Source organism: Symphodus melops, assembly GCF_947650265.1.
Source record: "Symphodus melops genome assembly, chromosome: 1".
Taxonomy (NCBI): Eukaryota; Metazoa; Chordata; class Actinopteri; order Labriformes; family Labridae; genus Symphodus; species Symphodus melops.
In genome coordinates, this window is record NC_136691.1 from 2118730 (window position 1) to 2139160 (window position 20431).

At 43.7% G+C, this 20431-nt stretch overlaps 2 protein-coding genes across 2 annotated transcripts; both read left to right on the top strand.

The window, feature by feature from the left end:
• Positions 1 to 5438: 5438 nt before the first annotated feature.
• Positions 5439 to 13746, top strand: LOC306835702 (uncharacterized protein). Its single transcript, XM_079362384.1, is given in 4 exon segments — positions 5439 to 7947; positions 7950 to 8149; positions 9255 to 9289; positions 11524 to 13746. Coding segments are annotated over 4 exon segments (3426 nt in total). The 5' UTR covers positions 5439 to 6482; the 3' UTR covers positions 13250 to 13746.
• A 4086-nt stretch (positions 13747 to 17832) lies between these two features.
• LOC306832318 (tripartite motif-containing protein 16-like) lies at positions 17833 to 20169 on the top strand. Its single transcript, XM_079356897.1, has one exon. It carries the CDS (start codon positions 17992 to 17994, stop codon positions 19669 to 19671), a length of 1680 nt encoding a protein of 559 aa, XP_079213023.1. The 5' UTR covers positions 17833 to 17991; the 3' UTR covers positions 19672 to 20169.
• Positions 20170 to 20431: the final 262 nt, after the last annotated feature.

Genomic DNA, 20431 nt, shown 5'->3' on the forward strand with positions numbered 1-20431 from the left:
ATAAACACGAATAAGTGACACGAGTGACAATGGGTGAGAGTCCTTGCTCGTTCGTGAGCAATGAATAAGAATATGGTGACGATCTTGTGAAGCAATCCAAATCCCGAATCCCGAACGCGTGAGGTGAAGGCAGGTGAGCAGAACAAACAAGCAGGCAGGACGGCGGGGCAGGAGAGTCTTGGTGGGGAGCACTGAAGCAGGGGAAAAACAAGAGGAGGGTCAAAACACGAAGCCACAAAAATACTGATTATCCACAAGAATAGGAGTGAGCCTGATCAGCGTATTCACCACTTGGAGATAGTAATAATCCGGCGCCGACTGAGACTTGGAGAGCGGCTAAAATACTGACGCTGATGATGATGATGAGCTGCACCTGGGAACACACACCTGCTGCCAATCTGGGTAGTGGGAGGAGACAGGAGGAGCAGACAGACAGGGGAAAACAGACAACACACACCAGTAGGAGGGAACCATACAGACCAACTCATGACAGTACCCTCCCCTTAACGACCGCCTCCTGGCGGTCCTCCAGGCTTACCAGGGTTAGACTGATAAAAATCCCTAATAAGAGATTTGCTCAATATGAGTTTTCTGGAAATCCAACTACGTTCCTCTGGACCGTAACCCACCCAGTCAACTAAAAACTGAAATCCACGCCCCCTGCGGCGAACGTCCATAATCCGATTCACATCAAAGGCAGGATGGCCGTCGATGAGTTGGGGGGGTGGAGGGGCGGCGGCCGGAGGGCTCAGCTCACTGGTGACCACCGGCTTTAGTTGAGACACGTGGAAAGTGGGGTGGATGTTGAGGGCAGGAGGAAGTCTGAGGCGGACCGCAGAGGGGTTAATGATTTCAACAATCTCATAGGGCCCAATAAAACGGGGAGCCAGCTTCTTGGAAGCCACACTGAGGGGAATGTCCTTAGAGTTTAACCAAACCTTCTGTCCGGGAGTGTAAGTGGGAGCAGGGATCCTGCGGCAGTCTGCCAGCCTCCGATTACGCTCCCTAGACCTAAGCAGAGCCGCACGAGCCTCCTTCCAAACTCTGCGGATCCGTTGCAGATACTTCTGCACTGAGGGAACAGCAATGTCTTGTTCCTGGGTGGGGAACAGAGGAGGTAAATAACCCAAGGAACACTGAAAAGGTGCCATACCTGTGGCTGAAGACGTGAGGGAATTATGGGCATACTCCACCCATGCCAGGTGTTGACTCCAGGTGGTAGGTTTCCGCGCACATACGCATCGGAGAGCGGCCTCCAGATCCTGGTTGGCCCTTTCCGTTTGACCATTGGATTGTGGGTGGTAACCTGAAGAGAGGCTGACTGTAGCTCCCAGTGCCTGACAAAAAACTCTCCAAACCTGTGAGGTGAACTGAGGACCACGGTCTGACACAATGTCCACAGGAATCCCATGCAGTCTGAATACGTTACTAGTCAGCAGGTCAGCAGTCTCTGTGGCAGAGGGTAGTTTGGGCAGAGCAACAAAATGGGCAGACTTAGAAAAGCGATCAACAATGGTGAGAACTACCGTGTTACCTTCAGATGGAGGTAATCCTGTGACGAAGTCGAGAGCGATGTGAGACCAAGGACGGGCAGGCACTGGGAGTGGATGAAGGAGACCTACCGGGGGTCGGTGAGAGGCCTTATTCCGGGAGCACACCGAGCATGCTAACACAAACTCCTTTACATCCGAGCTCATAGTTGGCCACCAGAAGTGTCTTTTAATAAGGTCCAAAGTCCGAGCCACCCCTGGATGACAAGCAATCTTAGACGAGTGCCCCCACTGGATAACCTGGGAACGGACAGAATCAGGTACAAACAAGCAGTTAAGGGGACCCCCACCGGGATCAGGGTGTGACCTCTGAGCTTCCCTCACCACCGACTCAATCTTCCACGTGACCGAAGCCACCAGGCATGAAGAAGGTAATATGGTGTCAGGATGATTCGGGGTCTCATTGTCTTTAGAAAATTGTCTAGACAAAGCGTCAGGTTTTACATTCTTACTCCCTGGTCTGTAGGTAACTGTAAACTGAAACCTGGTGAAAAACAGGGCCCAACGGGCTTGTCGTGAATTGAGTCGTTTGGCAGTCTGGATGTAAGATAGATTCTTGTGGTCGGACCAAACCACAAATGGCATCTCGGCTCCCTCTAGCCAGTGACGCCACTCCTCTAGAGCTAGTTTGACTGCCAGTAGCTCCCTGTTTCCGACGTCGTAGTTCCTCTCGGCGGCAGACAGTTTCCGGGAGAAGAAAGCACAAGGATGTAGTTTCTCGTCACCTGCTGCTCGTTGGGACAAAACTGCACCCACACCAATGTCCGATGCGTCGACCTCCACAATAAATTGTCTCTTAGGGTCAGGTTGGATGAGGATGGGTGCTGATGAGAACCTTTCCTTGAGATTCTGGAAAGCCTCCTCAGCTGCAGAGGACCAAATGAAAGGAACATTGAGAGACGTGAGTTTGGTTAGTGTAGCGACAACCTGACTGTAGTTCCTTATGAACCGACGATAGAAGTTTGCAAAGCCTAAGAATCGTTGCAACTGTTTGCGAGAAGTAGGCATCTCCCAGTCCATCACCGCCTTGATTTTAGCTGGATCAGTCCTCACCCGGCCACTCTCTAAAATGTATCCTAAAAATGACACAGATGGAGAATGAAATTCACATTTCTCAGCTTTTACAAACAGTCTGTTTTCCAAGAGTCTTTGTAGAACTTTGCGAACGTGAACAATATGTTCCTCCAGTGTCCGTGAAAAAATTAAAATATCGTCCAAATACACAAAGACCGAATGGTTCAACAAGTCTCTGAGAATGTCATTGACAAGTGCCTGGAAAACTGCAGGGGCATTGGTAAGACCGAAAGGCATGACCAAGTACTCGAAGTGGCCTAGAGGGGTGTTGAATGCTGTCTTCCATTCGTCCCCCTCCTTGATGCGTACGAGGTGATAGGCGTTGCGGAGATCGAGCTTCGTAAAGATGGTGGCCCCGTGAAGGGGTTCAAAAGCAGAGCTAATGAGAGGTAGGGGATACTTATTCTTTATCGTGATGTGATTGAGACCCCTATAATCGATGCAAGGTCGTAGGGATTTATCTTTCTTGTCGACAAAGAAGAACCCTGCCCCTAGTGGAGACGACGAAGGACGAATAATGCCTGAATTAAGAGACTCTGTAATGTATGTCTCCATAGCTTCTCGTTCAGGGGCCGACAAGTTAAAAAGGCGACTAGTGGGCAACGGGGAGCCAGGCAACAAATCAACGGCGCAATCATATGGTCTGTGAGGAGGAAGAGATAGCGCTCTCTCTTTACTGAAAACCTCGCGGAGGTTGTGGTAAACTGAGGGAACCGAAGAAACGTCGGGCGGTTTCGCAGAGAGTGGACACGAGGATGATTTACACGAGGGAGACGCGGAAGTCAGACAGTTAGCGAGACAGAAGTTACTCCAACTAATTATTTTCCCTGCAGCCCAATCAATCAGGGGATTGTGGAGTTGAAGCCATGGAAGGCCTAAAACAATGGGTGCATGGGCAGAAGGCATGACATGAAATGCCAATTGTTCACGGTGATTACCGGCTAGGAGTAATGATAACGCTTCAGTTTCATGTTCGACACAAGCGAGACGTTGACCATTTAAAGCGTCCACTAGCAGAGGCTGAGAAATGGGTCGAACTGGAATTTGAGCTTGATTCACTAATTCAATATCAATAAAATTAGAATCAGCGCCTGAATCCACTAAAGCAAGCAACGTCAGAGGTTTACCATTAATAAAAATGCTAGCTTCTAGGTTGAGGCGTTTACGGGGAGAACAAGGAACTGCGGCTCTACTCACCAGCACCCCGACTGAGACTGATGAGTGAACTAGTTTAAACGTCTAGGACAGTTTATCAGTCGGTGTCCCTCCTTGCCACAATAGATACACAACCTCTGCTGAAAGCGTTGATTCCTCTCGGCGGGCGTTAGCCGACTCCGTCCAATTTGCATAGGAACCTCCGGTTGTTCCTCAGGGTGTGGGGTCTCACTGAGAGTCCTGTTAGCAAAACTAGGAGGATTAGAGCCGAGGTATTGAAACGGACTCTCTTGTGCCCTTTCGCGTCTTCTCTCACGGATACGGTTATCTATCTTTATAGCTAGCGTGATTAGCTCCTGTAAGCTGTTAGTCTCCGGACGGCCCACCAGGCTATCCTTAACTTCCCCCTTTAACCCTTTCAAAAATATCCCTTGCAATGCCCTATCGTCCCAACCTAGCTCCACGGCTAAGGTACGAAATTCAATAGAGAACTCAGCCACGCTTCTGGAGCCCTGACGAAGACTGAGCAGTTGGATACCTGTGTCTTTACTAGCAATGGGATGATCAAACACAGCAGTCATTTCGTCAAAAAATTGTTTAAAGCTAACATTAGCTGTGAGTGGGTTGTGCCAAAAGGCAGTACCCCAAGATCTAGCCTGACCCGAAAGCAAACCTAACACATACGCAATCCTAGCGCGGTCACTGGAATATGTCAGGGGTTGGGTTTCAAAAACGAGGCTACATTGGAACAAAAATGACTTGCAATCCCCCAATTTACCACTGTACCTCTCTGGTGCTGGGATGAATGGTTCACGAGGTTGAGCTGAACTGGAGGAAGGACTGGCTGAGTGAGACGGAGTGGGAGCGCTCGCCTGGAGGGGTTGTAACTGAACCTCAACTCGATTGAGGCTAGCGGAAATAACCTGAAGTGAGTCAATAAGTCCACGGAGGGTTTGCTCATGCTGCCCAAGCATGACTCCCTGCGACGAAATGGCATGACGTAGGGCGTTAACATTACTCTCTGTTTCTGGGTCGGCTGGGTCCATAGTGGCCGGATTATTCTGTTACGATGCACTGTAGCTTGGACCCAGACGCACGACTCAGAGACAATTTAAACAGTGAACAATATTTAATAAACACGAATAAGTGACACGAGTGACAATGGGTGAGAGTCCTTGCTCGTTCGTGAGCAGTGAATAAGAATATGGTGACGATCTTGTGAAGCAATCCAAATCCCGAATCCCGAACGCGTGAGGTGAAGGCAGGTGAGCAGAACAAACAAGCAGGCAGGACGGCGGGGCAGGAGAGTCTTGGTGGGGAGCACTGAAGCAGGGGAAAAACAAGAGGAGGGTCAAAACACGAAGCCACAAAAATACTGATTATCCACAAGAATAGGAGTGAGCCTGATCAGCGTATTCACCACTTGGAGATAGTAATAATCTGGCGCCGACTGAGACTTGGAGAGCGGCTAAAATACTGACGCTGATGATGATGATGAGCTGCACCTGGGAACACACACCTGCTGCCAATCTGGGTAGTGGGAGGAGACAGGAGGAGCAGACAGACAGGGGAAAACAGACAACACACACCAGTAGGAGGGAACCATACAGACCAACTCATGACAACAATAGCCTACAGGCAGTGAAACAGTAGTTTGATTATGTTTTCAGAGTTTAACCTTTAGTAACCTTAAATTTTGAAGGTGGGGCAAATATTTGTTCTCTATTAAAACAAACCATGCCACACCAATGTGACGAGTTAAAAAGCGATGACCCAAAAGTTTAGAATAAAACACTGAAGAACAGATCAAAAACTGTTGAATAGACTCGATTTACTTGATTCATTGTTGTTAACATAAAGTTTTTGTGACATTTATCTGTGATCTACTGAGTTTACTATCTGGGATCGATTGCTTTTGTCTCCGCCCACATGCGGTGTTTCCCTCATTCTACTGAATGCTCTTGATGAGGAAACATCACTGAATCACTCTCGTGAGTATTTCTCTCCTTTTCAGGTATGTTTGTGCTCATAAACACGGCTAACATGTCTGAAATAACTTCCTGACACGTAAAGAGTTTCATCACGCTTTAGTTTGAATGTTTGAGGAAGCTAAGAGTGAAGTTTGTGAACAGCAGGTGTTCCAGGAGACGGGCTGTGTCGTGTGTAGCTGTTCTGTTCTCTTCTGTTTCACATGAGGAAAGATGTGTTTCAAAGATCTTTTACTGTCTTGTGTGTTTTGACTCGTGCACTTTTATGAGCTCGATACGAGTTTAATAGTTTTATATTTGTGAGAGAATGATTCATTGTAGTGAAACTAAACTGGTGAAAGAAGACGTGCACTTCCTACCTCCACCTCTATTCATTTTGAAACTTAGGAAATTGTGTAAATGTGTACTTTTGTACAGTGTGATATATTTTTATAAACATGTTTATTGATTCTCTCCTTTTCACGGCGCTGCTCCTCTTCCTGGTGTGAAGCAGAGCTTGATGACCCCTCCTTCTTCCTGCTCTCACACACAGCCTGCTGCACTCTGACCGAGTATTTCCTGGTTCCCTCCCCTTCAGCTCTACAGTTTATAGATGGGTGTAACCAACAAGAGCTGCACAGTCACTGCACAGACACATGCTTTGTAGATCAGACGTGAAACTTGTTCCAGTTAAGAGGAAGTGAAACTCAGACAGTCGTTGTTACAGAGAGCAGAAATGGCGCAGAAAGGAGTTCAGCTGGACCGGGAATCCTTCTCTTGTTCCATCTGTCTGGATCTACTGAAGGATCCGGTGACTCTTACCTGTGGACACAGCTACTGCATGAACTGTATTAAAAGCCACTGGGATAAAGAGGAGGACAAGAAAATCTACAGCTGTCCTCAGTGCAGAAAGACCTTCAGAGAGAGGCCTGACCTGGAGAAAAGCACCATGTTAGCAGGTTTAGTGGAGCAGCTGAAGAAGACTGGACTCCAAGCTGCTCCTGCAGATCCCTGCTATGCTGGATCTGAAGACGTGGCCTGTGATGTCTGCACCGGGAGGAAACTGAAAGCCTGTAAGTCCTGTCTGGTATGTTTGATCTCATTTTGTGAGAATCACCTCCAGCCTCATTATGATTCACCTGCCTATGCAAAACACAAGCTGGTGGAGCCGTCCAAGAAGCTCCAGGAGAACGTGTGCTCTCGTCATGATGAGGTGATGAAGATGTTCTGTCGCACTGATCAGCAGTCTATCTGTTATCTCTGCTCTGTGGACGAACACAAAGGTCACGACACAGTCTCAGCTGCAGCAGAAAGGAGCGAGAAGCAGAGAGAGCTCGAGGTGAGTCGACTAAACACCCAGCAGAGAATCCAGGACGGAGAGAAAGATGTGAAGCTGCTCCAACAGGAGGTGGAGGCTATCAATGGCTCTGCTGATAAAACAGTGAGGAACAGTGAGAAGATGTTCACTGAGCTGATCCGTCTAATGGAGAAAAGACGCTCTGATGTGACGCGGCAGGTCAGATCCCAGCAGCAAACTGAAGTGAGTCGAGTCAGAGAGTGTCAGGAGAAGCTGGAGCAGGAGATCACTGAGCTGAAGAGGAAAGACGCTGAGATGGAGAAGCTGTCACACACACAGGACCACATCCAGTTTCTACAGGACTACCCCTCAGTGTCAGCACTCAGTGAATCTACACACTCATCCAGCATCAAGATCCGTCCTCTGAGGTACTTTGAGGACGTGACAGCAGCTGTGTCAGAAGTCAGAGATAAACTACAGGACGTCCTGACAGACAAATGGACAAACATCTCACAGACAATGACTGAAGTGGATGTTTTACTGTCAGAACCAAGACCAGAACCAGAGCCCATGACCAGAGCTGAGTTCTTAAAATATTCATGTGACATCACACTGGATCCAAACACAGCACACACAAAGCTGTTATTATCTGATGAGAACAGAAAAGTAACATTAACAGGTCAGACCCAGTCTTATTCTAGTCACCCAGACAGATTCACTGGATGTTGTTTTCAGGTCCTGAGTAAAGAGAGTCTGACTGGACGTTGTTACTGGGAGGTGGAGTGGAGAGGAAGAGTTCATATAGCAGTCACATACAAGAATATCAGCAGAGCAGGGAGTGAGAGTGTGTTTGGATGTAATGACAAATCTTGGGCGTTAGATTGTTACAACAACAGTTATAACTTTATTACAACAATGCCAGGACTCCTGTCTCAGGTCCTCAGTCCTCCAGAGTAGGAGTGTACCTGGATCACAGAGCAGGTATTCTGTCCTTCTACAGCATCTCTAAAACCATGACTCTCCTCCACAGAGTCCAGACCACATTCACTCAGCCTCTACATGCTGGACTTTGTATTGATGATGGATCTAGTGCTGAGTTGTGTAAAGTGATTTAGAGAGAAGTCATTTAAAGGAACAGTGTGTTCAACTTTAATCCTTCAACTTAATCATTATTCATGTCTGTTGCTGAGAGCTGATTGTGGTTACATGGTTAACCTGTCAATCAAACTTTATGGGCGGTACTTTGACATCTTCTCTCTTGTTCTGTAAATGTTTGAGTCTTTTTAAATAACTCTCTTTAGCTGTTTCTGTTTGGTCATGGAGGCTTTACTGCTCATGAGGATTTTGACTTTTTCTCTGCATGAACATTTCAACTTTTCTTCACTTTAAACGGGTTTAAAATGAGTACAGATTGTTTTTGTTTTAATGAAAGGGTCTGAAGAGAGAAAGCAGCAGGCCTTTTCTTTCATGTTGATGTGATGTTTTCACCACTTTGTACATTAGATTTAAAAAAATGTCTCAAATTAAATGTATAGAATGATTAATCTCTTTGTTTTGCTGAATGAATTTTGTTGTTTCAAATTAACTGGATTAAAAAATGTTGAAGTTTGAAATCGTTGGGATCATTATTCAAATGTGAGTCGGGGTCATTGAAGTGGATTAGTTGAGATATTTGTGTTCATTGAAAACAAAACAACTTTTTTCTGTTTTTTATTCGTGGTGGAAATTGGACGCCAACCATATTAATTATGATGAATTACATGTGTTGAGATGATAACACTAAATATAACGTTGTACACAGACCTTCAGATTAAAGTGACAATAAGAACAAATCTTTATTTTGAAAGGGTCTTGATGAACCAATCAGAGACTTCACTTATTCTGCCAATTGTGGTGTAAAGATTGGAGAGAGCCGTACTCAGGCCTGGGCCAGAGGTAGACTAAGCTGGGACTCCAATATAAACACATTTTGTTTCTCTAAGTCTGAGTTTTCATTTAAGTAGAGTCAGAGTCTTCAAAGTTTGCAGAGTGTTCCTCAAAGTCAGGACCAGAAGACAGAAAAGTCTGTGATCATAAAAGCTTCATTCATCTTTACAGAATCCAAAGCTGTAATGTGGTTATTTAGTGTCGCTGTGATTTACATTATTTGTTATTTCATGTTTCCCTTTAATTTCATTCATGAGTTTGACTTTGTCCCTTTTCGTCTTTAAGGTCACACTCGATGACACAGTGATATACAGCGCAGTGTAAACCTCCTCTGCAGCTGATCACAGCGCCCTCTATGCTTCAGTCAACAAACAGAAAACTCTCACAGTACCGACACTCTGTGCACTTATCTCTCTTACATTTTTAATTCAGTATTTAAAGGAAGAATGTGCGACTGTTTCATCCAAAAACATTTCCTCTGATGACAACAATGACTTCCTGACTATACTGCCACTGACACTTTAACAAGAAGGCCAGTGTTACAGGTTTAAGAATGAAGTCACGCCCATCCTTGGTGCAACACATTTATTTTTGTAGAAATCTGTAGAACTGTGGAAATATGAAACAATACAGTTAGATCAGCAGCTCTCTCCGTCGCGTGCACACTGGAACTCATCACATACTGACGACTACTTCTGCTCTACCTGCGTCAGCTACTGATACTCAGTCTCATTTCAACCATTACTTAGTGAAAATACCCTGGTTAATTACTCTAAACACATTAACCATACTCTTACAGGGCATACAGGTAAGCAACACTAGCTCTGGCTATACTGTACTCTTTAACTGTAAATTTACTCATTAACCTATTACACAGTTGACTAATGCATGAACTGAAATCATGAAAACCAAGACAACCACATGCATTAGGTTCACATTAAATCAATATTGTCTTAATAGTCTTTTATCTCTGTTTTTACTGTTTTTAAACTGTTGTGAATTCTGCCTTTAAACTACTTTAATGTAACTTTACTCGTTTTTAATACACACCCAGGTACAGCATTACTCTCACAATATTCTCACAGACAGTATGATATCTTTCAACACTGTCTCTTATGCAAACTCTTTTTATCATAATACTCTGAAAAACTCTTTTAATCTTGACCGAGACGACCTAACTTTGACTGAGCTGATAAGACAGGCTGTAGCGTTAGCATATAAGCGGGAATTAGCATGTATAGACCATATTAGCCTAGCATAGCCTACTCGACACTTTACACAGCTAATACACAGTCTGAAACAATGGCTTAGTTTATCATGCTACACACTGTTTGTTCTCACTATTATTGTCTTTACCATGTAGCTCTGAAAAGTTGTCTTACACTCACAAAGTTACTAGCTTCATATTTAGCAACCAGAGTTGTTTCTATCGGCAGCCGCTATTTTAGACTCACATCCGCGGCAACACACACACACACACACACACACACACACACACACACACACACACACACTTAACCACAATAGCCTACAGGCAGTGAAATAGTAGTTTGATTATGTTTTCAGAGTTTAACCTTTAGTAACCTCAAATTTTGAAGGTGGGGCAAATATTTGTTCTCTATTAAAACAAACCATGCCACACCAATGTGACGAGTTAAAAAGTGATGACCCAAAAGTTTAGGATAAAACACTGAAGAACAGATCAAAAACTGTTGAATAGACTCGATTTACTTGATTCATTATTGTTAACATAAAGTTTTTGTGACATTTATCTGTGATCTACTGAGTTTCCTATCTGGGATCGATTGCTTTTGTCTCCGCCCACATGCGGTGTTTCCCTCATTCTACTGAATGCTCTTGATGAGGAAACATCACTGAATCACTCTCGTGAGTATTTCTCTCCTTTTCAGGTATGTTTGTGGTCATAAACACGGCTAACATGTCTGAAATAACTTCCTAACACGTAAAGAGTTTCATCACGCTTTAGTTTGAATGTTTGAGGAAGCTAAGAGTGAAGTTTGTGAACAGCAGGTGTTCCAGGAGACGTGCTGTGTCGTGTGTAGCTGTTCTTTTCTCTTCTGTTTCACATGAGGAAAGATGTGTTTCAAAGATCTTTTACTGTCTTGTGTGTTTTGACTCGTGCACTTTTATGAGCTCGAAACGAGTTTAATAGTTTTATATTTGTGAGAGAATGATTCATTGTAGTGAAACTAAACTGGTGAAAGAAGACGTGCACTTCCTACCTCCACCTCTATTCATTTTGAGACTTTAGAAATTGTGTAAATGTGTACTTTTGTACAGTGTGATATATTTTTATAAACATGTTTATTGATTCTCTCCTTTTCACAGCACTGCTCCTCTTCCTGGTGTGAAGCAGAGCTTGATGACCCCTCCTTCTTCCTGCTCTCACACGCAGCCTGCTGCACTCTGACCGAGTATTTCCTGGTTCCCTCCCCTTCAGATCTACAGTTTATAGATGACTATAACCAACAAGAGCTGCACATTCACATGCACAGACACATGCTTTGTAGATAAGAGGTGAAACTTGTTTCAGTTCTGAAGAAGTGAAACTCAGACAGTCGTTGTTACAGAGAGGAGAAATGGCGCAGAAAGGAGTTCAGCTGGACCGGGAATCCTTCTCTTGTTCCATCTGTCTGGATCTCCTGAAGGACCCGAGGACTCTTAGCTGTGGACACAGCTACTGCATGAACTGTATTGAAGATCACTGGGATACAGAGGATTATAAGGCAGTCTATACCTGTCCTCAGTGCAGACAGGACTTCATACCGAGGCCTGTCCTGAAGAAAAACACCATATTGGCAGATTTATTGGAGAAGCTGAAGAAGACTGGACTCCAAGCTGCTCCTGCAGATCACTGCTATGCTGGATCTGAAGACGTGGCCTGTGATGTCTGCACCGGGAGGAAACTGAAAGCCTGTAAGTCCTGTCTGCAGTGTCTGGCCTCTTACTGTCACAATCACCTCCAGCCTCATCATGAAGCAACTCCATTAAAGAAACACAAGCTGGTGGAGCCCTCCAAGAAGCTCCAGGAGAATGTGTGCTCTCGTCATAATGAGGAAATTAAAGTATTTTGTCGCACTGATCAGCAGTCTATCTGTCTCCTCTGTTTAATGGACGAACACAAAGGTCACGACACAGTCTCAGCTGCAGCAGAAAGGAGCGAGAAGCAGACAGAGCTCGAGGTGAGTCGACTAAACACCCAGCAGAGAATCCAGGACGGAGAGAAAGATGTGAAGCTGCTCCAACAGGAGGTGGAGGCTATCAATGGCTCTGCTGATAAAACAGTGAGGAACAGTGAGAAGATGTTCACTGAGCTGATCCGTCTCATGGAGAAAAGACGCTCTGATGTGACGCAGCAGGTCAGATCCCAGCAGCAAACTGAAGTGAGTCGAGTCAGAGAGCGTCAGGAGGAGCTGGAGCAGGAGATCACTGAGCTGAAGAGGAAAGACGCTGAGATGGAGAAGCTGTCACACACACAGGACCACATCCAGTTTCTACAGGACTACCCCTCAGTGTCAGCACTCAGTGAATCTACACACTCATCCAGCATCAAGATCCGTCCTCTGAGGTACTTTGAGGACATGACAGCAGCTGTGTCAGAAGTCAGAGATAAACTACAGGACGTCCTGACACAGAAATGGACAAACATCTCACAGACACTGACTGAAGTGGATGTTTTACTGTCAGGACCAGAACCAGAGCCAGAGCCCAAGACCAGAGCTGAGTTCTTACAATATTCATGTGACATCACACTGGATCCAAACACAGCAAACGCACATCTGTTATTGTCTGATGGGAACAGAAAAGTAACATTTACAGATCAGACCCAGTCTTATCCTAGTCACCCAGACAGATTCACTGGATGGTTTCAGGTCCTGAGTAAAGAGAGACTGACTGGACGTTGTTACTGGGAGGTGGAGTGGAGAGGAAGAGTTCATGTAGCAGTCACATACAAGAATATCAGCAGAGCAGGGAGCTGGAGAGAAAGTGGATTTGGATATAATGACAAATCTTGGAGTTTATATTGTAACAAAAACAGTTATAACTTTTGGTACAACAAAGTCAGGACTCCTGTCTCAGGTCCTCAGTCCTCCAGAGTAGGAGTGTACCTGGATCACAGAGCAGGTATTCTGTCCTTCTACAGCATCTCTAAAACCATGACTCTCCTCCACAGAGTCCAGACCACATTCACTCAGCCTCTACATGTTGGACTTGGCATTGATGATGGATCTATTGCTGAGTTGTGTAAAGTGAATTAGAGAGAAGTCATTTAAAGGAACAGTGTGTTAAACTTTAATCCTTCAACTTAATCATTATTCATGTTTGTTGCTGAGAGCTGATTGTGGTTACATGGTTCACCTGTCAATCAAACTTTATGGGCGGTACTTTGACGTCTTCTCTCTTGTTCTGTAAATGTTTGAGTCTCTTTAAATAACTCTCTTTAGCTGTTTCTGCTTCGTCATGGAGGCTTTACTGCTCATGAGGATTTTGACTTTTTCTCTGCATGAACATTTCAACTTTTCTTCACTTTAAACGGGTTTAAAATGAGTACAGATTGTTTTTTTTTTAATGAAAGGGTCTGAAGAGAGAAAGCAGCAGGCCTTTTCTTTCATGTTGATGTGATGTTTTCACCACTTTGTACATTAGATTTTAAAAAACGTCTCAAATTAAATGTATAGAATGATTAATCTCTTTGTTTTGCTGATTGAATTTTGTTGTTTCAAATTAACTGGATTAAAAATGTTGAAGTTTGAAATCGTTGGGATCATTATTCAAATGTGAGTCGGGGTCATTGAAGTGGATTAGTTGAGATATTTGTGTTCATTGAAAACAAAATAACTTTTTTCTGTTTTTGATTCGTGGTGGAAATTGGACGCCAACCATATTAATAATGATAAATTACATGTGTTGAGATGATAACACTAAATATAACGTTGTACACAGAACTTCAGATTAAAGTGACAATAAAAACAAATCTTTATTTTGACAGGGTTTTGATGAACCAATCAGAGACTTCACTTATTCTGCCAAGTGTAGTGTAAAGATTGGAGAGACCCGTACTCAGACCTGGGCCAGAGGTAGACTAAGCTGGGACTCCAATATAAACACATTTTGTTTCTCTAAGTCTGAGTTTTCATTTAAGTAGAGTCAGAGTCTTCAAAGTTTGCAGAGTGTTCCTCAAAGTCAGGACCAGAAGACAGAAAAGTCTGTGATCATAAAAGCTTCATTCATCTTTACAGAATCCAAAGCTGTAATGTGGTTATTTAGTGTCGCTGTGATTTACATTATTTGTTATGTCATGTTTCCCTTTTATTTCATTCACGAGTTTGACTTTGTCCCTTTTCGTCTTTAAGGTCACACTCGATGACACAGTGATATACAGTGCAGTGTAAACCTCCTCTGCAGCTGATCACAGCGCCCTCTATGCTTCAGTCGACTAGCAGAAAACTCTCACAGTATCGACACTCTGTGCACTTATCTCTCTTACATTTTTAATTCAGTACTTTGTTGGGTCCAGCCAGGATGACAAAGATCAGGCTGTGTCCCTTTGGAGAACCATGACAAAAGACTCTTTATCCCAGCATGCCTTGCAGGTACTCCCAGAAGGCTTTGCCACACCTAACACATAGGTGTGAAGTTTGGGAGGGATAAAACCGGTCGTGCCTCATTGTTCAGTTTCTTTCACACCATAATTCTCTTTGTTCAAAAGTTTTGGCGCGCAGCTAACCCAAGGCCTTGAAGCAAACCGACATCCTGAATTCCGAGCTTTGATCATCCATTTGATTGCATCTCTAAGAAGAGCGTCTTATTTCTCCCGTATTAAAACGGTATTGAGAGAGATCGTAAGGATTACGTGTTGTTCCGTCCTGTAAAGAAAGGACATCCACGGAGATCACCTCGCTCGACGGAGGACACCACGGCCCTGCTCAACCCCTTGGACGCGCCGCCATCACCATACAACTGCAGGGAGACGGCTAAAGACCGTTCCAAGGACCCCTTTTCTTCCTTCATCAACTGTGGACAAAACGGTTACAAGTGAGGCTTAGCTAGGTCTGGGCAGTTAGATATAGAGAGTGTGTTTAATAACTGAGTTATTATTGTGAAACTGTGATAATATTTGCTTGGTGTTTGACCACTGCGTCTTGGGTTTTACCAGAGTAAAACCTCTTTTGTCTTCTTTATTTGGGCCGCTGCGTCCCGTGTGTTTCTCTGTGAACTCTCGCGTCATAACCGGGTAATAGACTCATTATCAGAATGACTAGTGTGAACGCCGTCTGATACAAATCCGGCCACTGGCTTCTGGTAGTGAAGTTAACTATGCTCTGAGTTGTGCGTGAGTTCCAGGCTGCGATTGAGCTTCTGAGGTGCGCTCTTTTCTCTCTCTCTTCCCACCTTTTACGCACTCACACACGCACCTTTCGACAGACGCACGCACATAGAGATCTGTGGCTTTCCAGACGCTGCAGAAATATAAATCAGGTAGAGACAGAGTTTGACTCCATCTCTAGACAATAGACCAGGTTAGGAGACCTGTGTTCTGTGTCCGCCATCACGTGACCTCGCGTGGTCTCGCTGCCATTTTGATCTCTGTCTTTCTCTCTCTCTCACTCACTCACACACACACACACACACACACACACATCACGCTTGTTTGTTTATGTTTGTCTCTGTAGTTTAGTTTAAAACAGTTGTTGTTTGATTGAGTTTCATTGATTAACTTGATGTTTCTTTGTTAAATAAATTCTGTTATAATTTAAAGAGCAGTTGTTTGTGATTACTGTGGATTTGCATTGTGACTTAGGCTGGGTGAAAGGGCTTTGTGTTCGGATTTCACACCTTCAATTAAATACAGATTATTAATTATTGATGATATTGGTATGTAATTAAGTAATTTGAGACTGATATTTGTAATATTTTGGTTGTTCCCTGTTTACAGGGTGGTGCTCCGAGGTTTATTAAACTCAGTTTAATAATAATTATTGATTTATATTAATAATTAAGTAAACTTAATTATTGAATTTGAAACTAAATTTTACATTATAAAACCCCAACATAATGTTGCCGCCATGGGAGGTCCCAACATAATGGTGCCCCGTGTGAGGCCCTTAATAAACCAGCTTTGTTGCATTGTTTGTTCACAGTGATCCAAACTTTTAATCCTAAAGTGATTCTTCTAAGGGAAATTCTCTTTTCTTTGGGAGATTACTTTTTGTTGTTTTTTAAAGCAAAGCAAACATGAGGTTGTGTGTTAGTTGTGCTGCTGCGTGTTGATGAGTGACGAGTTTAATAATTTTTGTGTGCTTATTGTTGTTGGAGACAACAAGTTAGCCATTTGTCCAGTCAAGAGTGTAACCTTGAAATTGCTACAGAGCCAGCTGCCTGAGAGGTGTGTCTTCCCCCAATCCTCAAAAGGACTTGAGGTGTGAATGCTCGCACCTAGCTGCCAGGACAGACTGCACTGATCCGGTTTAGAACCTTAGGTCAGAATTGCCTCCTGCTGACTTTTATCTTGCAGCTTCACAAACAGTAATCCTCACAAGTGCCCTTGTCTGTCGATTGTCTGTCGGTCGTTATTTGTTGCCCCAAATGTTTTTAGTTAAGTTTTTTGTTTTATAGTATTGCTTTTTTATTGCTAGTTTTCTTAGTGCTATTTTTATGCACTGCAGGTTTGCACTGCGGGTTGGGGGGATTGCAATTTCATCTGTGCTGTATGTTGAACATGGAGCATATTTGAAAAATAAACAACCTTGAACCTTGAACCTTGAGGTTAGGAGACCTGTGTTCAGTGTCAGCCATCACGTGACCACGCTGCCATTTTGATCTCTCTCTTTGTCTCTCTCTCACTCACACACACACACACACACACACACACACACACACACACACACACACACACACACACACACACACACACTTAACCACAAAAGCCTACAGGCAGTGAAACAGTAGTTTGATTATGTTTTCAGAGTTTAACCTTTAGTAACCTCAAATTTTTAAAGGGGGGGCAAATATTTGTTCTCTATTAAAACAAACCATGCCACACCAATGTGACGAGTTAAAAAGTGATGACCCAAAAGTTTAGAATAAAACACTGAAGAACAGATCAAAAACAGTTGAAAAGACTCGATTTACTTGATTCATTATTGTTAACATAAAGTTTTTGTGACATTTATCTGTGATTTACTGAGTTTCCTATCTGGGATCGATTGCTTTTGTCTCCGCCCACATGCGGTGTTTCCCTCATTCTACTGAATGCTCTTGATGAGGAAACATCACTGAATCACTCTCGTGAGTATTTCTCTCCTTTTCAGGTATGTTTGTGGTCATAAACACGGCTAACATGTCTGAAATAACTTCCTGACACGTAAAGAGTTTCATCACGCTTTAGTTTGAATGTTTGAGGAAGCTAAGAGTGAAGTTTGTGAACAGCAGGTGTTCCAGGAGACAAGCTGTGTCGTGTGTAGCTGTTCTGTTCTCTTCTGTTTCACATGAGGAAAGATGTGTTTCAAAGATCTTTTACTGTCTTGTGTGTTTTGACTCGTGCACTTTTATGAGCTCGATACGAGTTTAATAGTTTTATATTTGTGAGAGAATGATTCATTGTAGTGAAACTAAACTGGTGAAAGAAGACGTGCACTTCCTACCTCCACCTCTATTCATTTTGAAACTTAGGAAATTGTGTAAATGTGTACTTTTGTACGGTGTGATATATTTTTATAAACATGTTTATTGATTCTCTCCTTTTCACAGCGCTGCTCCTCTTCCTGGTGTGAAGCAGAGCTTGGTGACCCCTCCTTCTCCTGCTCTCACACGCAGCCTGCTGCACCCTGACCAAGTATTTCCTGGTTCCCTCCCCTTCAGATCTACAGTTTATAAATGGGTGTAACCAACAAGAACTGCAAAGTCACATGCACAGACACATGCTTTGTAGATCAGAGGTGAAACTTGTTTCAGTTTTAAGGAAGTGAATCTCACACAGTCGTTGTTACAGAGAGGAGAAATGGCGCAGAAAGGAGTTCAGCTGGACCGGGAATCCTTCTCTTGTTCCATCTGTCTGGATCTCCTGAAGGATCCGAGGACTCTTACCTGTGGACACAGCTACTGCATGAACTGTATTGAAAGCCACTGGGATAAAGAGGAGGACAAGAAAATCTACAGCTGTCCTCAGTGCAGGAAGACCTTCAGAGAGAGGCCTGACCTGGAGAAAAACACCATGTTAGCAGATTTAGTGGAGAAGCTGAAGAAGACTGGACTCCAAGCTGCTCCTGCAGATCTCTGCTATGCTGGATCTGAAGACGTGGCCTGTGATGTCTGCACCGGGAGGAAACTGAAAGCCTGTAAGTCCTGTCTGGCATGTTTGATCTCATTTTGTAAGAATCACCTCCAGCCTCATTATGATTCACCTGCCTATGCAAAACACAAGCTGGTGGAGCCCTCCAAAAAGCTCCAGGAGAACGTGTGCTCTCGACATAATGAGGAAATGAAAGTATTTTGTCGCACTGATCAGCAGTCTATCTGTTATCTCTGCTCTGTGGACGAACACAAAGGTCACGACACAGTCTCAGCTGCAGCAGAAAGGAGCGAGAAGCAGAGAGAGCTCGAGATGAGTCGACTAAACACCCAGCAGAGAATCCAGGACGGAGAGAAAGATGTGAAGCTGCTCCAACAGGAGGTGGAGGCCATCAATGGCTCTGCTGATAAAACAGTGGGGAACAGTGAGAAGATGTTCACTGAGCTGATCCGTCTCATGGAGAAAAGACGCTCTGATGTGACGCAGCAGGTCAGATCCCAGCAGCAAACTGAAGTGAGTCGAGTCAGAGAGCGTCTGGAGAAGCTGGAGCAGGAGATCACTGAGCTGAAGAGGAAAGACGCTGAGATGGAGAAGCTGTCACACACACAGGACCACATCCAGTTTCTACAGGACTACCCCTCAGTGTCAGCACTCAGTGAATCTACACACTCATCCAGCATCAAGATCCGTCCTCTGAGGTACTTTGAGGACGTGACAGCAGCTGTGTCAGAAGTCAGAGATAAACTACAAGACATCCTGACAGACAAATGGACAAACATCTCACAGACACTGACTGAAGTGGATGTTTTACTGTCAGATCCAGAACCAGAACCAGGACCAGAGCCCAAGACCAGAGCTGAGTTCTTAAAATATTCATGTGACATCACACTGGATCCAAACACAGCAAACACACAGCTGTTATTATCTGATGGGAACAAAAAAGTAACATTTACAGATCAGACCCAGTCTTATTCTAGTCACCCAGACAGATTCACTGAATGGCCTCAGGTCCTGAGTAAAGAGAGTCTGACTGGACGTTGTTACTGGGAGGTGGAGAGGAGAGGAGGAGTTCATGTAGCAGTCACATACAAGAATATCAGCAGAGCAGGGAGTGAGTGTGGATTTGGATTTAATGACAAATCTTGGGCGTTAGTTTGTAACAACAACAGTTATAACTTTTATTACAACAAAGTCAGGACTCCTCTCTCAGGTCCTCGGTCCTCCAGAGTAGGAGTGTACCTGGATCACAGAGCAGGTATTCTGTCCTTCTACAGCATCTCTAAAACCATGACTCTCCTCCACAGAGTCCAGACCACATTCACTCAGCCTCTACATGCTGGACTTTATATTTATGGTGCATCTAGTGCTGAGTTGTGTAAAGTGAATTAGAGAGAAGTCATTTAAAGGAACAGTGTGTTAAACTTTAATCCTTCAACTTAATCATTATTCATGTCTGTTACTGAGAGCTGATTGTGGTTACATGGTTCACCTGTCAATCAAACTTTATGGGCGGTACTTTGACATCTTCTCTCTTGTTCTGTAAATGTTTGAGTCTCTTTAAATAACTCTCTTTAGCTGTTTCTGTTTGGTCATGGAGGCTTTACTGCTCATGAGGATTTTGACTTTTTCTCTGCATGAACATTTTAACTTTTCTTCACTTTAAACGGGTTTAAAATGAGTACAGATTGTTTTTGTTTTAATGCAAGGGTCTGAAGAGAGAAAGCAGCAGGCCTTTTCTTTCATGTTGATGTGATGTTTTCACCACTTTGTACATTAGATTTAAAAAAAACGTCTCAAATTAAATGTATAGAATGATTTCTCTCTTTTTTTGCTGAATGAATTTTGTTGTTTCAAATTAACTGGATTAAAAAATGTTGAAGTTTGAAATCGTTGGGATCATTATTCAAATGTGAGTCGGGGTCATTGAAGTGGATTAGTTGAGATATTTGTGTTCATTGAAAACAAAACAACTTTTTTCTGTTTTTGATTTGTGGTGGAAATTGGACGCCAACCATATTAATTATGATGAATTACATGTGTTGAGATGATAACACTAAATACAACGTTGTACACAGACCTTCAGATTAAAGTGACAATAAGAACAAATCTTTATTTTGACAGGGTTTTGATGAACCAATCAGAGACTTCA